This window comes from Lithobates pipiens, unplaced genomic scaffold (genome assembly GCF_037356315.1).
Source record: "Lithobates pipiens isolate NorthernLeopardFrog02 unplaced genomic scaffold, aLitPip1_a1.2 Scaffold_3, whole genome shotgun sequence".
NCBI classification, from domain to species: domain Eukaryota; kingdom Metazoa; phylum Chordata; class Amphibia; order Anura; family Ranidae; genus Lithobates; species Lithobates pipiens.
The window spans coordinates 191192591-191208571 of NW_027507790.1; the positions used below are offsets into that span (position 1 = coordinate 191192591).

General features: G+C 42.6%; 1 protein-coding gene across 3 annotated transcripts in view; it reads left to right on the forward strand.

The window, feature by feature from the left end:
• Positions 1-13430, forward strand: part of ERBIN (erbb2 interacting protein) — a 347855-nt gene extending 334425 nt beyond the window's left edge. For all 3 annotated transcript variants that reach the window (XM_077462647.1, XM_077462650.1, XM_077462648.1), the window contains 3 exons: positions 3571-3663; positions 3891-3965; positions 8327-13430. In XM_077462647.1, coding sequence (XP_077318773.1) covers positions 3571-3663; positions 3891-3965; positions 8327-8434 — 276 coding nt within the window. In that variant the 3' untranslated portion in view covers positions 8435-13430. The remainder of the gene's footprint in view (positions 1-3570; positions 3664-3890; positions 3966-8326) is intronic.
• Positions 13431-15981: the final 2551 nt, after the last annotated feature.

Sequence of the window (15981 nt, forward strand, 5' to 3'; positions counted from 1 at the left end):
GGAAAAAAGCGCGGGAAAGAGCAAAAAAGCGGGAAGAGGAAAAAGAGGGAGAGACACAAGAGGGAGAGAAAAAAGAGGGAGGAAAAAAAGGGTAGAGGAAAAAGAGAAAGAGAAAAAAAGAGAAGAAAGAAAGAGCGGGGAAAGAGAAAAACGAGGGAAAAGAGAGCACACGAGGAAGAGAGAAAGGGAAACGAGGGACGAGAGAAAAAGAGAGAGCGGGCAGAGAGGAGAGAGAGAACAGAGGCAAGCGGAGAGAGCGACGCGAGCGCCCCCCCCTCCCCCCTATCTCTCTCTCTCCCCCCCCTCCTCCCCCTCTCTCCCCCCCTCCTCTCCCTCTCTCCCCTCTTTCTCTCTCCCCCTTCTCTCTCTCTCCCCCCCTCCTCTCCCTCTCTCCCCCTCCCCCCCTCCTCTCCCTCTCTCCCCCCTCCCCCTCTCTCTCTCTCTCTCCCCCTCTCTCTCTCTCCCCCTCTCTCTCTCCCCCTCTCTCTCTCCCTCTCTCTCTCTCTCTCTCCCCCCTATCTCTCTCTCTCCCCCCTCTCTCTCCCCCCCTCTTTCTCCCCCATATCTCTCTTTCTCCCCCCATTCTCTCTCTCTCCCCCCTATCTCTCTCTCTCCCCCCTCTTTCTCTCTCCCCCCTCTTTCTTCCCCCCTCTTTCTCTCCCTCTCTTTCCCTCTCTCTCCCCCCTCTTTCCCTCTCCCCCCCCCCTCTCTCTCTCCCCCTCTCTCTCTCCCCCTCTCTCTCTCTCCCCCTCCCTCTCTCTCCCCCCCTCTCTCTCCCCCCCTCTCTCTCCCCCCCTCTCTCCCCCCCTCTCTCCCTCCCCCCTTTCTCTCTCTCTCTCTCCCCTCTCTCTCTCTCCCCTCTTTCTCTCTCTCTCTCTCTCTCTCTCTCTCCCCTCTCTCTCTCTCCCCTCTTTCTCTCTCTCTCTCCCCCCTCTCTCTCTCCCCCCTCTTTCTCTCACCCCCTCTTTCTCTCACCCCCTCTTTCTCTCTCGGTCTCACCCCCTCTTTCTCTCTCGGTCTCACCCCCTCTTTCTCTCTCGATCTCACCCCCCTCTCTGTCTCACTCTTGCCCTCTCCCCCTCCTTATCTCAAAGTAAACCAGGCTGCAGACATTCAGTTATTAACAAATCAGTAAGTTAGCTTTCAAACAAGCCCTTACTGACCCCTGTAGCTTGAGGAACTCTTCAGCAATTTACCCCCCAAAGTTCGTTGCAGCAGCACTAAAGTTGTTCAAATTGAGCTGCCCCTACAGTACTTATGTCCTTACTGCAGACATCACTACTAGGGATGAGCCTGATGTTCAAGTCGAATGTAAGTTTGCAGAATAGAGAACAATTTGGGGTGTTCGCGGCAAATTCGAAAGCCGCAGAACACCCTTTAAAAGTCTAAGGGAAAAATCAAAAGTGCTAATTTTAAAGGCTTATATGAATGGTATTGTCATAAAAAGTGGGTCCTGCTCCATGGGGCATGTATCAATGCAAAAAATGTTTTAAAAACAGCCATTTTTTAGGAGCATTAATTTCAGTAATGCTTAAAGTGAAACAATTAAAAGTGACTATTCCTTAAAATTTCATACCTGGGAAGTGTCTATAGTATGCCTGTAATGTGGTGCATGTTTCCAGTGTTTACAACAGTCCCTGCAGAACATGACATTTCTAAAGGAAAAAAGGTAATTTAAAAGTACTCGCGGCAATAATGAATTGTCGGTCCCGGAAATATACATAAGTCATTAGGAAAAAAAACGGCCATTACCAGGCCCTTTGGGTCTGATATGAATATTAAGAGGAACCCTGAACCAAAATTTAAAAAATTGCGTGGGGGTCCCCCAAATTCCTTACCAGGCCCTTCAAGTCTGGTATGGACATTAAGGGGAACCGCGCACCAACATTTTTTGAAAAAATTATGTGGGGGTCCCCCTCAAAATTTATACCAGCCCCTCAGGTGTAGTATGGATTTTAAGGGGAACCCCACGCCAAAATAGAAAAAAAATTACGTGGGGGTCCCCCCAAAAATCCATACCAGACCCTTATCCGAGCGCGCAACCTGGCAGGCCACAGGAAAAGAGGGGGGAGAGAGAGTATCCCTCCCGAACCGTACCAGGCCACATGCCCTCAACACGGGGAGGGTGCTTTGGGGTAGCCAAAGCACCATGTCCCCATGTTGATGGAGACAAGGACCTGATCCCCACAACCCTTGCTCGGTGGTTGTGGGGGTCTGCGGTAGGGGGGCTTATCGGAATCTGGAAGCCCATTTAACAAGGGGACCCCCAGATCCCGGCCTCCCCCCTTGTGTGAAATGGTAACAGCCTACCATTTCACAATAAAAGTATGAAAATTTTAAAAATGACATGACACGACTTGGGGACAAGTTCTTTATTAAAAAATAAAAAAAATATAACTGTGGCCACGAAGTCGTCATCTTGTTCTCTTGCTCTGCCGATGGACCGAAAAAGAAAAAAAACACGACTGACCCCCTCCATCGGAGGCTCCCGCTGTATGAAGCGTCTTCGCTTTGACATCTTTTATAATGAAGGGTGGGGCCACACAGTGACCCCGCCCCCTCTGACGCACAGGTACATCCCTATGGCTTTCCCGTATTGTCAGAGGGGGCGAGGCCACCTTGTTAGATAACCGGGCGACCCCGCCTCCTCTGACCTATGGGGAAGCCATAGGGATGTCCCCGTGTGTCAGAGGGGACACGGTCACCCGGCGACGTCACCGCGTGGCCTGCCCTCAGTTATAAAAAAAAAAAGCTGTCAAAGCGGAGATGCGTCATACAGTGGGAGCCTCCCATGGAGGCAGGGTCAGTCGTGTTTTGTTTTTGTTTTTTCCCCGCTTTCGGTGGAGCAAGAGAAGAAGACGACGACTTTGTGGGACAGTTTCATGTCATTTTTACCATTTTCACACTTTTTTTGTGTGAAATAGTAGGGGGTACCCCATTACCATTTCACACGGGGGAGGCTGGGATCTGGGGGTCCCCTTGTTAAAGGGGGCTTCCAGATTCCGATAAGGCCCCCGCCCGCAGACCTCCACAACCACCGGGCAAGGGCTGTGGGGATAAGGCCCTTGTCCCCATCAACATAGGGACACTGTGCTTTGGCTACCCCAAAGCACCCTCTCCATGTTGAGGGCATGTGGCCTGGTACTGTTCAGGCAGGCGGGAGCCCTCTTGCCCCCCCCCCCTCTTTTCCTGTGACCTGGCAGGTTGCGTGCTTGGATAAGTGAGGGGGACCCCATGCCTTTTATTTTTTTCCTTAATATCCATACCATTTCTGAAGGGCCTGGTATGGAATTTGGGGGGACCACCACGCAACTTTTTTTTTTTTTTTTTTTTTTTTTAATTTTGGTTTGGGGTTCCCCTTAATATTCATATCAGACCCAAAGGGTCTGGTAATGGACTGTGGGGGAATCCCATGCCATTTTTTTCAATGACTTTTATGTGTATTGCCGGGACCAACAATTCATTATAGCCTTATAAGACTTTATTGGTGGAATATTGCATGTTGTTCTGAGGATTAGGTAGAATGTTAGAAGGTAAGCCTCTAGTTACATGCTTTTATTTACATTTTAGGTACGGATACGACTGGTGAAGGATCCTGAACTGGGCTTTAGTATATCAGGAGGTGTTGGTGGGAGAGGAAATCCCTTCAGACCTGGAGATGATGTAAGTATTTTGCTCTGATATTTTCTTTGTCATGCAGATGGTACCACCAATAATTTCTAAATCCCAGGCCCCCCCAAAAAAAATTCTTGTTTTTATTTAAAAACTGTACAAAGAGTAGTTAAATAATTGTATTATGTTACTGAAAACATTGACGTCTGGAAACTAGGTCTAATCATAACATTGTCATAGCCATCTTAATTATTGGTTCCCCCTCCATTTTTGTGCAGGGAATATTTGTAACGAGAGTACAGCCTGAAGGACCAGCATCTAAACTTTTACAGCCTGGAGACAAGATAGTACAGGTAACTACTTTTTTGCATCACTACTTACCTTTCATGGGACTCTCCACTGAAATCCTTGTAGCGGAGAAAGCTAGAATGACAATCAGCTTTATGTTGCCTTTCATGTTGGAGGTTTTCCCTCACCTCCTGTCTGGGTGACTGTGTTGCCACCGAAACAGGAGATTTGTGAAAATCTCTCTAGAGAGGCCTCAGGCGGCAATAAAAGACTGACAGGGGTTATAACCTTTTCCAAGGCCAGCAAAAGACCAGGTTCATGAATTGCATGGTACCCACTGTGGACGGGTGGCCCACACAGGCAAAGAAAAGTACTGTTGCGTTTTTGCTGGTTTGAGCGTTTAGGATCCGTGCATGCACGCTCCCCCACCAACACCTGATTTGGTTGTACACAGCGGGAATCTGTCAACAGTTGCTGTCCAGTGATTCATGACTTGGACCCGCTGATCGGATATATCCAGTCACAGACCAGAGTCCTGTGTTGTCAATGAACACAGGGCCCTGTACAGAGGAAACAATCTCTCGGTTTCCTATCCCTGCCACACTATTGCAGTTCCATTAGAATTCACTGATCACCGCCATTAGTAGTATAAAAGAAAAAGATCAAATTCCAGTATATATATTATAGTTTCCTACTTGTGAAAAGGGTGAAAAAAAATTTGCACAGTGGCATAGCATAAGCCAAGCATAATAAAAATAACACAAATGCAATGTGTATAGATAAACAATACAGAAATCCACGTGAACAATGTGTAAAGATCCCCACAATATATGTGGATGAATAGTAAAGAGATCCATGTGAACCGTACCACATAGATCAAACAAATAATGTGAAAAACACAAAACAAACAATAGTCCTATGACACGTAAGAAAATAATTGTCCCCTTAAGCAACAACTAGTTCCTCTTCAGTAAGGAGTGATCCAAATTGACAGGAGTGCCCAACTTCCAGTAAATGTAAAAATGGAACACTGAAGGTACCATCATAGCGACACCCTTCCAAAGCTCCTCATGCAGGTAATATAGCGTACTGGATAAACAGAGATAAGTAATGGGTACTCTTACCCGAAGGTGTGGACCAACACACCTTAGTGGTGAGTCAATCAGGCGTCAACCTGTAATGAACAGCAATCCTCTCAAAGGGATGGTGTGAACCTCCACTCCGCCACGCCGTCTTCCGTACGCCGTCTTCCGTACGCTGTATAAACGGGGTGTCCAATGTAGGATATCCTCAGCATAAACTCCAACGTAGGAAGTACTCACATCATAGTAGGTGTATCAAAAATAAGAAAGGGGAAAAGAAAAAAGGCCTCCTCATAGAGTAGATTAAATCCAGTAAAAAATAAGTTTATTAAAAAATATATAAAATTAGAAATACATGCATGTACAAGCCCACAGTGAAGAGGGGTACAAAAAAGAAAAACAACAACGAAACTGCCATCTGGATGCGTGGAAAATATCGCCAGCAGGCTAAGTACCCGACATGTTTCGCAATAACTTGCTTCAACTGGGGCCCCAACATGTTTCGCAATAACTTGCTTCAACTGGGGCTCCAGTTGAAGCAAGTTATTGCGAAACATGTCGGGTACTTAGACTGCTGGCAATATTTTCCACGCATCCAGACGACAGCTTCATTGTTGTTTTTCTTTTTTGTACCCCTCTTCACTGTGGGCTTGTACATGCATGTATTTTTAATTTTATATATTTTTTTAATAAACTTATTTTTTCTGGATTTAATCTACTCTATGAGGAGGCCTTTTTTCTTTTCCCCTTTCTTATTTTTGATACACCTACTATGATGTGAGTACTTCCTACGTTGGAGTTTATGCTGAGGATATCCTACATTGGACACCCCGTTTATACAGAGTACGGAAGACGGCGTGGCGGAGTGGAGGTTCACACCATCCCTTTGAGAGGATTGCTGTTCATTACAGCTTGACGCCTGACTGACTCACCACTAAGGTGTGTGGGTCCACACCTTCGGGTAAGAGTACCCATTACTTATCTCTGTTTATCCAGTACGCTGTATTACCTGCATGAGGAGCTTTGGAAGGGTGTCGCTATGATGGTACCTTCAGTGTTCCGTTTTTACATTTACTGGAGTTTGGGCACTCCTGTCAATTTGGATCACTCCTTACTGAAGAGGAACTAGTTGTTGCTTAACCACTTTCAGACCGGACCAATTTGCTGGTCAAAGACCAGACCACTTTTTGCGATTTCGGCACTGCGTCGCTTTAACTGACAATTGCACGGTCGTGTGACATGGCTCCCAAACAAACTTGACGTCCTTTTTTTCCCACAAATAGAGCTTTCTTTTGGTGGTATTTGATCACCCCTGCGGTTTTTATTTTTTGCGCTATAAACAAAAATAGAGCGACAATTTTGAAAAAAACGCATTATTTTTTACTTTTTGTTATAATAAATATCCCCCAAAAATATATAAAAAAAAACATTTTTTTCCCTCAGTTTAGGCCGATACGTATTCTTCTACATATTTTTGGTAAAAAAAATCGCAATAAGCGATTATTGATTGGTTTGCGCAAAAGTTTATAGCCTTTACAAAATAGGGATAGTTTTATAGCATTTTTATTTAATAATTTTTTATTATTTTTTTTTTACTAGTAATGGCGGCGATCAGCGATTTTTATTGTGACTGCGACATTGTGGGGGACCCATCGTACATTTTTGACACATTTTTGGGACCATTGTCATTTATACAGTAATCACTGCTATACAAATGCAGTGATTCCTGTGTAAATGACACTGGCAGTGAAGGGGTTAACCAGTGGGTGGCAGTGTAGGGGTTAACCAGTGGGTGGCAGTGTAGGGGTTAACCAGTGGGTGGCAGTGTAGGGGTTAACCAGTGGGTGGCAGTGTAGGGGTTAACCAGTGGGTGGCAGTGTAGGGGTTAAGTGTTCCTAGGGGTGTGTTACTAACTGTGGGGGGGTTGGGCTTTCATTTAGTGAACACTGATCTCTGCTCCAATCACATGGAGCAGAGATCAGCGTCACTAGTTGCTAGGCATAATGAAGAAATGCTGTTTACAACGGCATTTCTTCATTTGGCCGCTCCGTGAGACTATCGCGGGGATGCCCGCGGCGATCGAGTCCGCGGGTCCCGCGACCGGACTCACGAGGGTCCCGACCAGCGCGGGAGCGCGCCGCAGGTGGCGCACTCCCGATGGCAGGGCGGCAAATTTAAAGGGACGTACATGTACGCCCATTTGCCTGCCCGTGCCATTCTGTCGACGTACATCGTCGTGCGCTGGTTGGCAAGTGGTTAAGGGGACGATTATTTTCTTACGTGTCATAGGACTATTGTTTGTTTTGTGTTTTTCACATTATTTGTTTGATCTATGTGGTACGGTTCACATGGATCTCTTTACTATTCATCCACATATATTGTGGGGATCTTTACACATTGTTCACGTGGATTTCTGTATTGTTTATACATATTGCATTTGTGTTATTTTTAATATGCTTGGCTTATGCTATGCCACTGTGCAAAAAAAATTTCACCTTTTTCAGAAGTAGGTGATTTTTTTTCACTTTTAGGCCGGGTTCACACTGCTGCGGGGGGAGATCCGGATGTGATTCGCACTGCAGTGCAAATCACATCCGATCTCCGTAGCGATGCGAGTTCAGCCATACAGATAGTATGGCTGAATTCGCATCGCTCCCGCAGCAAACTCGCACGGGACCCTTTTTTTGGTCCGCAACAGAATCAGATCGCATGGGTGTTCACACCATGCGATCCGATTCCTGTGCGAGTCGGCAGATCGCACTGCGATATGCGGACGGATCTGGGGGTGTCATTAACATATCATTGACACTCCCAGCCGTTCGCATAGGGCAGTGTGAACTGCCGGCGGGAGTAATGCGATGCGGGAAAACGCCACGGATTCGCGGCGTTCCCGCATCGCTGTGGTGTGAACCCAGCCTTAGCGCCGCTTTTCTTGTTTTTTGTTTTCTATGCAATTGTATCATTGTTGATGCTGGCTGCTTTATACATTGTTTCTATTTGGTAGCGCAATTATATATATATATATATATATATATATATTGGATATATTATAGTTTGTAGACCCTATAACTTTTATGCAAACCAATTAGTATACACTTATTTGTTTTTGTTTTTTCAAAATTTTCAGCTTTATTCATTTATATGATTAAAAAAAAAAAAAAACATTGGCAATCAATTACCACCAAAAGAAAGCTATATTTGTGTGAAAAAAAGACGTACATTTTGTTTGGGTACAGTGTTGCATGACCGGGCAATTACCAGGGGGTAAAACCTCCCGTACCTGAGGTGGTTAAATCTATTCCATTATCGCCTTATGTATAACAAAACTTTCTTCTCTTTTCCAGGCAAATGGGTACAGTTTCCTGAATATTGACCACGGACAGGCGGTGTCTTTGCTAAAGAAGTTTCAGAGTGCCGTAGAGCTGATTGTTTTACGGGACGGTGCCGTGTAACAGAAAGGACAATGAACTGAAAGCCAGCAATGCGTCAAGAGACTAATTAGTATATTTTTCTATGTATATAAGAGAAAAGCAACTTAGAAAAAAAAACATGCACTTGGAATTTTGATAAACAAGAAAACCTATTTGTACAGAAATGTATTGTGAAAATGTGTGGTTTAGGGGAGTAAACCACTGCATATAAAGCAGCTGGGTCCCAAAGGCCTTGCTGCTCCGGTGTGAATGTTTGAGTAGTTTTGCCTACAAGAACAAACCTGTGTTGTTTTTGTACAGAATGTAGGTTTATTTTTGGACGACGTGTGTTACTAAACTCTGCAAGGTTAAAAAAAACATGAGCCTAAATTGTAGCTAGCAGGCGGAGGGGGGCACCACCGCCTTTACTGTAGCTATATGTAATGTAGCTATATGTATGCCTTTCTCTCTTCACACCTGGTATCACTTTTTTTTATTTTTTTATTTTTTTTTTAATACATTTTAAAATTCAAAACCACTTGAGTCGAGACAGACTGAATCATGTTGGCTTTGCTATGTATACCCAGTGTTGGTTGGCGATAAAGCAAAGTGCCACTTTTTCTAGTTGGCTGGGTAATGTAGCCTTCTGTCCTATCTGGTATCCAGGGCCGTGTCTGATATAAGTGGTCTTCATTTAGAATAATAGGGTCTCGTTATTGGGATTTTTTTTTTTATTCTAGGCACCAGTGGCTTTTTTTTTTTAAATTAAGAAGTTCTGTATCAAGAATCTAGCTTTTGGACATGTTTGAAGCACATTTTTTAAAAATTATTTTCTCACATTTTTTTCTTTTTAATAGTAACAAAGAGATTATTTTATGGGACGTGTGTTTACATATTTTCTGAATCTGTTCCCATGTAATTTAAGAGATGCTTTATGCTAGGCCTGGGCGGTACTACAAAAATTCTGTCAGATTAAGCCTAGGCAAAGCAATCTATGTTACATGGTGCCTGAGAGCGTTCTATTTTAAATTTATATTTCCAAAGTTAACGACCTTAATGTATCCTTCTTGAAAAGTTTTTTTTGTCTTTTTTTTTTTTTTTTCTTTCTGGATTGCGTTCCTCCACTGTCCCGTACACTGAAGTGCCAAGTCTGTGATGATGGTAGCTAGCTACCAGCAGCTTGCATGATGGTTTGAGAAGCAAACCTGCCTGTGATTTCAACCACCACACAAGCTGATTTTTACACCTGTATCATTTCTTTCATCACATGGGACAAAGTGGCCTCTTGCCTTGCTAAATGTCATAGTGATTGGTGCTAGGTAACCAAAGTACGTGTGTAAAAAATAAAAAAATAAAAATGTGACAGAAGGATTAATGAGAATAGCTGCAGGGTTTAGGAAGGGTCCCATGGACCTGTTGGTTTTTACTTAGTGGCAGCGATTGAAGGGCTTTTTCTACAGGGAACATTGAAATGTGAACTTCTACGAACTAGAGTCATTAAAGGCTATCTATAACTATATACATTTTTAGTGATTTACCACGAGCTGCCTTTGTTCCTTGTTGATGTAAATATGTTTTTTTTCTTCTTCTTTTATCTTTCACAAAGGAACATCATTCATGTCTATTTTTGTGTCTCTGGTGTAAATGGGTGGGGATTGCAGTGCTTCTTAAAGAAATACATGGTTCATAAAGACCAGGGATCAGTGCCATAAATGACCAATAACTGTTTATTTTAGGGCTGTTTTTTTTTTTGATCATCAATTTCCGACACACTAATATTGTGTTACGTGTGGGTCACTGATACAGTCCCGGGGTGTCTATGTCCATTCTAGTGGTTAAATAAAGGCTATAATTTATTGACGGAGTAGCAGACACAAGCAATTACCAACGCTGATTGAGAAGTTTTAGCAAAGCAAGAGCAATATGTTTTATGTGTTCATGGCTAAGGGTCAAAGGCGATATTGCACTTGATTTTAAAAGTACTGTTGTTTGAATTCCGCTATGGAATATAAGGCTTTACTGTAATAAACCATGACCTAGTGTACAAATCATCTCCTCTCAATTGAGTCAGCTACCTTCTGTACAGAACGATGCTTAGACTATCAGTTGACAAGCATCGAGTTATAATACAAAGACACAAGCTGTTGCTTCTATCTGAACCACGTCAGTACTAATTAGACTGGGAAGGAACCAGCTCAGTGTGTCTGTTCTGAATAGGTAATGACACCTTTTTGTATACTCATTCTTAATGATTTTGTTATCTTTTTCATAAGAATCAACTATTTTGGAATAAACCACAGAAATTTTGCTGTATTTTGTTACAATGTACATGTTGAATGTGCTTAAACATGAGCAAATAGGAAATACAGACCTTCAAGATTTCGTAATATTTTTAAGCAGTTGACTAAAGAGAGGAACATTTTTTTATTTTACATGGCATAAACATTTCATGATGGAGAGTCTAGTCTCTCTCATTATCATTTTAATAGTCGTCTTTATTACATCGTTATGTAATGTTTCACGGCTTATACCTTTGTACTTCACTGTGTGAGAGCACAATACATAACAATTTTAGGTGTAGTTGTAAATCCAAATGACTATGCATACCGGTTGATTTAATGCCTTGTGGAAATACTGTATATTTGCAATAGACTGACAGATTAACAATACGGTTGACCGTTGCAGTGGTGTGCTGTATCGGTGGTGTTTTACATCTGAAATAGGTTTGCAACACGTTTTTCAGTCTTAAGTGCTGTTCATACCTGTCTGTGAATGATCAAACTGGCCATACAGAGAGGAGGGAAAGTATTACATGACTGTGTAATGTACAATCTATAATAGAAGAGCACATCAGGAGCAATATGTAACATAGGGAACTTGTTGCACTGTGCCCAGGGTAACAGGTGGTAGCTTCGAGTCACCAGACTTTCAATTTTTGTTTAAATTTTCCCCTGTCACCTTGTTTAGTCACTGAACAGAGGTGTAGGGTTGATGGGGCTATGGAGACACACTTCTCGTAACATGCAACTGTTTTCCCTATCTTTTGTTTGGTCTGCTGCCTAAAATCGTGCATTCATGTTTTAGTTTGTGCAAAATAAATCTTATAGCCAAAGGGGTGGAGCTAGTACAAAAGGGTGTCATTCTTGTGTGCCAAGAGCAGCCTTATATCTAAATACAGCTGTTCCCAGGAGACCCGAGTCACACAGGCAAGATTCCCTTATGGCCTGGAAAATTTCACTCTGATCCCTTTATCCTCAGTGGCAGAACCTGAGTTAGGGCTTGTACAGACAAGTGCAAGAAATGAGAATGAGGTGTTCATTGTTATAGCGCCAAGCTCTCCAAACCATCTGGCTTGCTGGAAAAATTTTTCTAGAATCAGAGGTATTTAGATGATTGGCTTTGATTCACTTCAAACTAAACATGGTCTGCAATATCTGCTTCCATTGATGTTGCAGTTCTATGTCAAATCTTTCCAGCCAATGGGGTTGATTTACTAAAGGCAAACAGACTGTGCACTTTGAAAGTGCAATTAAACTCATTGTCTCCAGAGCTTATGAATGCGGTGAAGCTCTGCTGATTTCCACTCAATCATGTGCAAGCAAAAAGCATTTTTTTATTTTCTTGGGTATTCTTTACAAAGTGAAGCTTCACCACATTCACTAAGATTTGGGAAAAATTAGTGCAACTGCACTTGTAAAGTGCACAGTCTATTTGTCTTCAGTAAATCAACACCAATAATTTATTAAACTACCCCATTTCTATTGCTATCCCATCAAGCAGAATCTGTACAAAGAGGCTTGCGATAAGTTCTTTCTTGTTGCCTATGCCCTCTCACAGCTGTCTAGCAATCTTCCAAGATAGCAGCTGTGAAAACTCAGGCTGAAAATCGGTCTTTTGAAGGGAATGTCTGGCTGCAAGGGCATCCTATTTCTATTTACAATTACCTGGAACTAAAGAATAAAGAATTCCAGTTAATGAAGACATGTATGTATGTATTGCTAGAGTAATATGCTATGATAGCAGGAGCAACAAAGAACTTTTAACAATTTCTATGAACAGGTATTGTTGGGATAGCAAGACTAGTGGCAAAGCTACTTTAAGATGCAGGTTGACATACACTGCTGGTTTTTTTTTCTTTTGTACTGGAGCTTGATGGTTGTTTATTTACTGCACTCACATGTAAAAGCCCATATACAGATGTGAAAATTCCCTTTGTACAGGGAACTCATCCAGCATGCACATACAGTACCAGTGTACACTGGATGAAGGAAGAGCCTTCTGAAGATAAAATGGTCAGGGTACCTTAAGTAAGGCCATCATTACCTTCTGTTGTACCCAGTTCATCTTAATATCATTTCACACCTGCGGTATATTGCTTTTTTGATTAATGGTTAACATTGTTTCCCACGTATCAGAAGGATTCACGCACCTTATGGATATAAAGCAAAAGTTTTATGGAAAGATATTTTTTAACAAAATATGAACTGCATATTTAAATGGGCTCTCTTCCAGAGGAGCCAGAGGTATCATATAATGCACAGTGTGGTGTGTGTGTGTGTGTACGGTTTAATACTGTAACTTTGTGTACAGTATATTATGGGTAATCAGGCCTCATTTGTATAAACCACAACTATGCAGAGATGCTCATTGTTGAACTATATATGCATCCAATGCACATCACACACCATCATTGTCCTTTAATCTAAGGTCAACGAAATTCAACTGCAAATCTCACTATTTATTATGTAAATAGCCTGTTCTGTTTTTTTTTTTTTTGTTTTTTTCCTCTGACTATGAATATGTACATACTTTTAAGGCCTCCTATGGATTTGCAAAACATAGCAATAACGCAAAGACTCAAGCCCAGCTTTCTTGGTTAGGTATGCTGTGCGGTTTTATTTTTCATGAAATCTTTCTTGTCAACAGCAATGTAATGTTTTAATGATCAGCATTTATTCTACATTCCAATTTTTTGTATATAAGTAAATTGTTTCTCAAGTAACACATGAAAATTAGAGAATAAACGAATGCTCTTACAGATGGTTGTGGTGTTATTCTTTTTGTTCAATACTATGTGCTTTGAATTGTACCATTCTGAAAACACATTGCTTTACAGTATATTAGAAAGTGTGTGTATGTGAAGGTTCTCATTTATCCAGGTCATGATAAAGTTAACAGTTATCATATTCAACTTGGACTTCTAACACTTTTTAGAGCTGAACAAGCTGCTTGAATGAGCAGTGAAACATCTTTAACATTACAGAACCAGTCTATTTAAAGTGGTCATATACCCTTTTTTATTTTAAATTTTACCTACAGGTAAGCCTTATTATAGGCTTACCTGTATGTAAAATGAATATCTCCTAAACCTGTACAGTTTAGGAGATATTCGCTTTGCATGCAGCCGCTGACATCATTTTAAAAGAGACTTCCTTTTTCCAGTTAAGCTTAGGCAATGGCTGAAACAATCTGGCTGGACTAAGGACAGACATGGACCTCGGTAAGCACTTGGACAGTCTGTTGCTGTTCATGCCTAGGAAAGGGAAAGGGGTGGGGATGAGTGGCCTTAGAAGCCACTGCTGCTTCTCGCATTGGAACATATTTTGGGCATGTATTCTAACCTGGCCAATTGTTTTTCCCAGTGATAACAGTTCAGGGCTTCCTATATACAGTACACCAGGTAATCGCCTGTTCTGGCCATACTTTGTCCTGTCGTGACTGTGTAGCACCCTCTGGTGTGCAACTAATATAGGTAAATTTAGTTTTGATTCATGGTAGTTGTGAGACTGTAATTAGGTCAGGTTACTGCAGGTCAGACTGGCTCTACAGAGCAGGTCTCTGGTACCTCCCTCTTGATCTAGAGGCCTGGAGATTCTTCTGTATGTTAGTGGGTGGAGGCCAAGAGGTCCTGATCTGCATAATTGTAAGAATCTGGCCAATCTCTAGGTAGCAAGTCCTGGTATGGTGGCTGGGTCAGCCCTTAAATATATTGGAGCTTAGCCAGCAGGGGAGTTCTAAGATTGTTGCCGTGTGGCCTGGGAGGTGATCCCGGGGCTGGGGGCTCTACCTCCAGGCTGGGAGCTGAGGAAAGGAAGGAGAGGAAGCCTAGGAGGAATTGCCATTACCTTTGGACATCCGGGCTGGCATGGGAAGATCTGATCAGTTGCAGGCTTGAACAAGAGTCTTGCCCAGTGCAGTGGGGAGCAAGGGACAGTGTGGGTACCTCAGCACACCCAGGGGGGCATACAAGGGGGGAGACTACCAGACGTAGCATACTTTCCAGGGACCACATTGTGCTAAATCCCTATCCCTTGTCCTAGGACATTCTTCAGTACAGTCAGGTGGGCTGGTAGTATCTGCAAGCATCAGAACTGTGTGAGGTTCTACAGAGAACACAAGATACTCCTGAATACAGTCTGCAACTTTTTGCTATTTCTTTAAAAGGGACTGAGTGCTCCTGGTTCATAAAGGACCTTTTCACTAATCCACAAAGGCTGCGTTTATTCAGGAGGGAGTACAGTCCAGGATCTTCTTTTTTGTACATAGCGAAGGAAAGTTCTCATCTGATAATTCTTCAATTGAAGTTGGGCAACCCATAATCCCTATACCCTATCCAAGTTGTTTCCCCAATAAAACAACAAAGACAAGCCCATGGACTGATTTCTTGTGTCTGGATGTAAGTTGGAAATGCATGTCTCCTGGCTGTGCAGGAATAGGGGGACCAGAAATCCAGCAGTTTTTTGTGGGGGGCAACATTACAACTGTAACACCTTTTATATTAAATCAAGCCACCCATGCACAGATTGTAATTCATCCCAAAGGGGTGTGAAGAGTGGCGAGGGAGTGTACATGACAGAGTCAAACGTACTACTAAACAAATTGCCTACTATAATGTATAAACAATCTAAAACTGGGCTTACCCACACACAAATGGCCTATGAGAGAGTAAAAAATCAACCTTTATTGATTAAAAAGTATATAAAAAAAGAAGGAAAAAGCAAATGAGTATATGTGTATACTTCTTGGATGGAAAGCATATTAAGTCTGTAGGAGAGCAGAAGATAGAAAGATGCACCAGTAGTGCAAATCTGCTAATCTTTTTTTAGCCCGTCCCTATCAATACAGGAGTATCAGATACACCATCTGCTAGGAAGCCTCCCTTTTTCAAACAATTTGACTGGCCAATTACCATGGTATGGTGTCATGCATCTAAGCCATTCGTCGGTCTCGCTAAAAAAAGGGTATTTGACTGAGACCAACAAGTGACTTGGATACGGTAATTGGCCAGTCAAATTATTTGAGGAAGGTCCCAGTGATAAAGTATAGATAGTTATAGATAGTGACCATCTATCCGATACCCCTTTATTATAGAGACTGCCTAAAAAAGATTAGCAGATTAGTACTATTGGCACATCTTTGTACCTTCTGCTCTCCTACAGAATTTATATGCTTTCCATCTTTAACCACTTGACATCCATGCTATGGCTGAATGACGGCCACAGCGCTGATCTGAATCGTCATACAATGGCCTCCCCTGTGGATAATCCCTGTAAGGAACGCGCGGAGCGCGCTGTGGTCACTGAGACTCG